This window comes from Octopus bimaculoides, chromosome 22 (assembly GCF_001194135.2).
Source record: "Octopus bimaculoides isolate UCB-OBI-ISO-001 chromosome 22, ASM119413v2, whole genome shotgun sequence".
NCBI lineage: Eukaryota > Metazoa > Mollusca > Cephalopoda > Octopoda > Octopodidae > Octopus > Octopus bimaculoides.
This window is the reverse complement of record NC_069002.1, coordinates 31,030,706-31,034,120: the sequence shown is the minus strand read 5'-3', so window position 1 is coordinate 31,034,120 and position 3,415 is coordinate 31,030,706. Positions and strand designations below refer to the sequence as shown.

Genomic DNA, 3,415 nt, shown 5'->3' with positions numbered 1-3,415 from the left:
ATAATATGTGCTAGATTTTTTTTAGTATAATGATGTATGAGAAACATACATCATTATATGTTTTAGTCAAATTTATTTTAATTGCTGTATAAAATACATTGAAATGATTCACACAACTAAAGGGCTAAAGCAAAAAGTGTGTATCAAGGAAATTGGTGCAGTTCCAGTTGGTTTGACATAAAAGGTTATGCTAGTGTTTGGAATATAAATCAACATGAAATTTTCATGGAAAGATTTAATTTAGAGTATTTTTTAACAAGCGTTATAACATAAAATTGTTATGACATGTGTATACACATCTGGTGTAAAATGGTATTACACAAATAAATGGTTGGTTGTGGTTGTCTAAAAGTAACCTATCACAGAACATACTTCATACCACTCGAACGTAGATATGATACTTGTTATTCACTGTTTCAACTACCGACTGTTAAACCAACACACGTTGAACTAACATGGTAAAGCAACACGGTCAAACTAACACCTGTCAATTACTCCCTTTGACAGTTCGCATTTATTGTAATCGGTTAATCCACCTTCATTCACATGGGGGTGTTCAGGATTCTTTCATAACAAAATCCAAGGATTTTCTCTGTTGGATTGATAACAAAAGGGTTACAGCATTAAATACCTCTTATGTATAATATGCACTAACTCTTTATTAGTATAATGGTGTATGAAACCAGAGAACTTAGTCAAATTTATTTTAATTGCTGTATAAATTAATTTACTATAACTTATTATTTAAATACTTGAAAATTTCAGAATCGAATTTTTGATACACTGCAAAGTCTTCAGCCACAAGCACCAAAACCAGAAGATGTCACTGAATTTATAACCAGTCAACATGAAGACGGGAAAATTAATGCAGTAAGTTTGAAAATATCTTTTGGTTTAACCCTTTAGCATTCAGACTTCTCTGTCAAATTCAATGTTTATTTATTCACAATGTTTTGACTCTATCATGCTTTATCTTATAGCTTTGAGATTTTGATGATGTGGTTGTTTATTTTTACACTGACATTGTAATATAAAACAGATGAAATATTTGGGCTAGATATGACCAGTTAAAATGTAAAAGGGTTAAAAACAATGGGGGGGAAATGGGAGAAGATTCTGAACTTCATAACTGCAGCAGGTAATTATCTGCAGTGCCACTGATAGAGAAGGAAAATCAAAATAAAGAATTGTGAATGGCAATTAATCCAAGAAAAGTTAAGACAAAAAAATCATATGCCATGAGGAAATTAGACTGATTACATTGTGTATAAAGCTCTTCATCAAAATTAGATTAAAAATTCGAATATTGTAGTAATTCATCCATAATATGCATTCCTATAAAATGCATTCTTACAATTATGGCAGGTGAAATCTCTGGAAAAAATATCTCTCACATATAATATGTGCTAGCTCTTTTTTAGTATAATGATGTATGAGAAACATACATCATTATATGTTTTAGTCAAATTTATTTTAATTGCTGTATAAAATACATTGAAATGATTCACACAACTGTAATTGAAAAAAATAGAACAAATTTGAAAGTAATTTTTGGATTTTACTGGTACCACAAAAATATATCGGCTTTAAGGTTAACATTGTGAAAATCACTTTATTGTATTTTTTTTTTTTCTGAAAAATATACACAAAAATTCAAAAAAATATTTTTTACCCTGATCAACAGCTTACTGTGAGACATCACTAATCCATTTGCACTTGACATACAAACTTAAACATTCATTTTCCAAATATACAAACTTGCAGTTAATAATATTTTAATTCTCTAGTATTACAATGGTTTAATTTGTAAAATGAGGGTTGTGCCCACCACCCTGCATAGGCTCTCTGAAACACGTGAATGCACTGGTTGGTGCTCTTTGGCCCTCACAGGTTCTTTGAGATCAGTGCAGGCACTGGGCGGAGGAGCTGTGTCTGTGGCCTTTTATAAGCTTTTAAGGTCAGTGAAATCACTGAAAAGAGTTGTGCCCAGCTTTTAAAAAGTGTCTGGAACCAATGAGTTTAATGCAGATGGTGTTGCTGAACAAGTGACTGTATGAAAGACTTGAGAATGGGAAGAATTCTAGAGGGATGGCATTCTAGAAAAGGAGGATTGGTCTGAAGGTTAGAGTAGACTTGGGTGGTGTGGTTTTATTTAAATCAAAGGTTCCTTTGCATAATTTTTGCACTATACATAATCGTTTGGATTATCAATCCCTTTGAGCAAGCATATTTCTGACTGAGTTGATTGGAGTAAAGATAAGCCTTGTTCAAGGACAAAATGCACTGCCAGATCCAGGAATCAAACCCACAACCTTATGAGCTGAGCTCAACACTTTTAACCACTAGGCCAAACACCAAACAGACATGACAAGATGTAGATAAACAGACAGATGTATATAGTTGTACAGGGGGTATATAGAGGCAGTTTTCTCAAGTGGAATTGATATATTTACCAATTTTGTTTATTTGTAGGAAGAATATGAAGCTTTGAAAGAAACAGTTGAAGAAGCTTATGAAGTTCCTCCCAAGGTGGAACCAGAGTAAGAAAATTTTCTCTTAAAGATGCTTACTAAACCCGTCTTATTTTGATAATGCTCAGAAACTGTATATGGTGACTGGACGTTTTGGCTACATGTGCTGACTATATATGGTTGCTGTATATATGTTGATCGAGTATGTATATGTTGATCATATATAGTCACAGGTGTGGCTGTGTGGTAAGATGTTTGCTTACCAACCACATGGTTCTGGATTCAATCCCACTGTGTGGCACCTTGGGCAAGTGTTTTCTACTCTAGCCTCGAGCTGACCAAAGCCTTTCTCTGTGTTTATCTCCCACCATTGTTTGACAACCAGTGTTGATGTGTTTATGTCCCTATAACTTAATGGTTCAATAAAAGAGACTGATAGAATAAGTACCAGGTGGTGAGCTGGCAGAATCGTTAGCACGCTGGGCGAAATGCTTAGCAGTATTTTGTCTGCCGCTACGTTCTGAGTTCAAATTTCACCGAGGTCGACTTTGCCTTTCATCCTTTTGGGGTCGATAAATTAAGTACCAGTTACGCACTGGGGTCGATGTAATTGACTTAATCCCTTGTTTGTCCCCTCTATGTTTAGCCCCTTGTGGGCAGTAAAGAAATAAGAATAAGTACCAAGCTTGAAAAAGTAAGCCCTGGGGTCAAGTTGGTCTACTAAAATTCTTCAATGTAGTGCTCCAGCATGGCCACAGTCTAATTACTGAAACAAGTAAAAACAAAAACATAAAAAAATATATGTACATATTGGCAACATGTGTATGTTGATTGCGTTTGTATATGTTGACTGTATGTGTATATAGATATTCACTTCAAATTTTGTCACAAGGCCAGCAATTTTGAGAGAGGGTGTAAGTCAATTACATTGATCACCCCCCCCC

At 34.4% G+C, this 3,415-nt stretch overlaps 1 protein-coding gene across 2 annotated transcripts in view; it reads left to right on the top strand.

Moving 5' to 3' along the window:
• LOC106872670 (trichohyalin) overlaps positions 1-3,415 on the top strand; it is a 67,248-nt gene that overhangs the window by 59,865 nt on the left and 3,968 nt on the right. The window contains exons 20-21 of one of the 2 annotated variants that reach the window (XM_014919779.2): positions 766-870; positions 2,473-2,540. In XM_014919779.2, coding sequence (XP_014775265.2) covers positions 766-870; positions 2,473-2,540 — 173 coding nt within the window. Of the gene's footprint in view, positions 1-765; positions 871-2,472; positions 2,541-3,415 lie in introns of those variants that run through there. The other variant, XR_008266538.1, reaches the window with a different exon arrangement.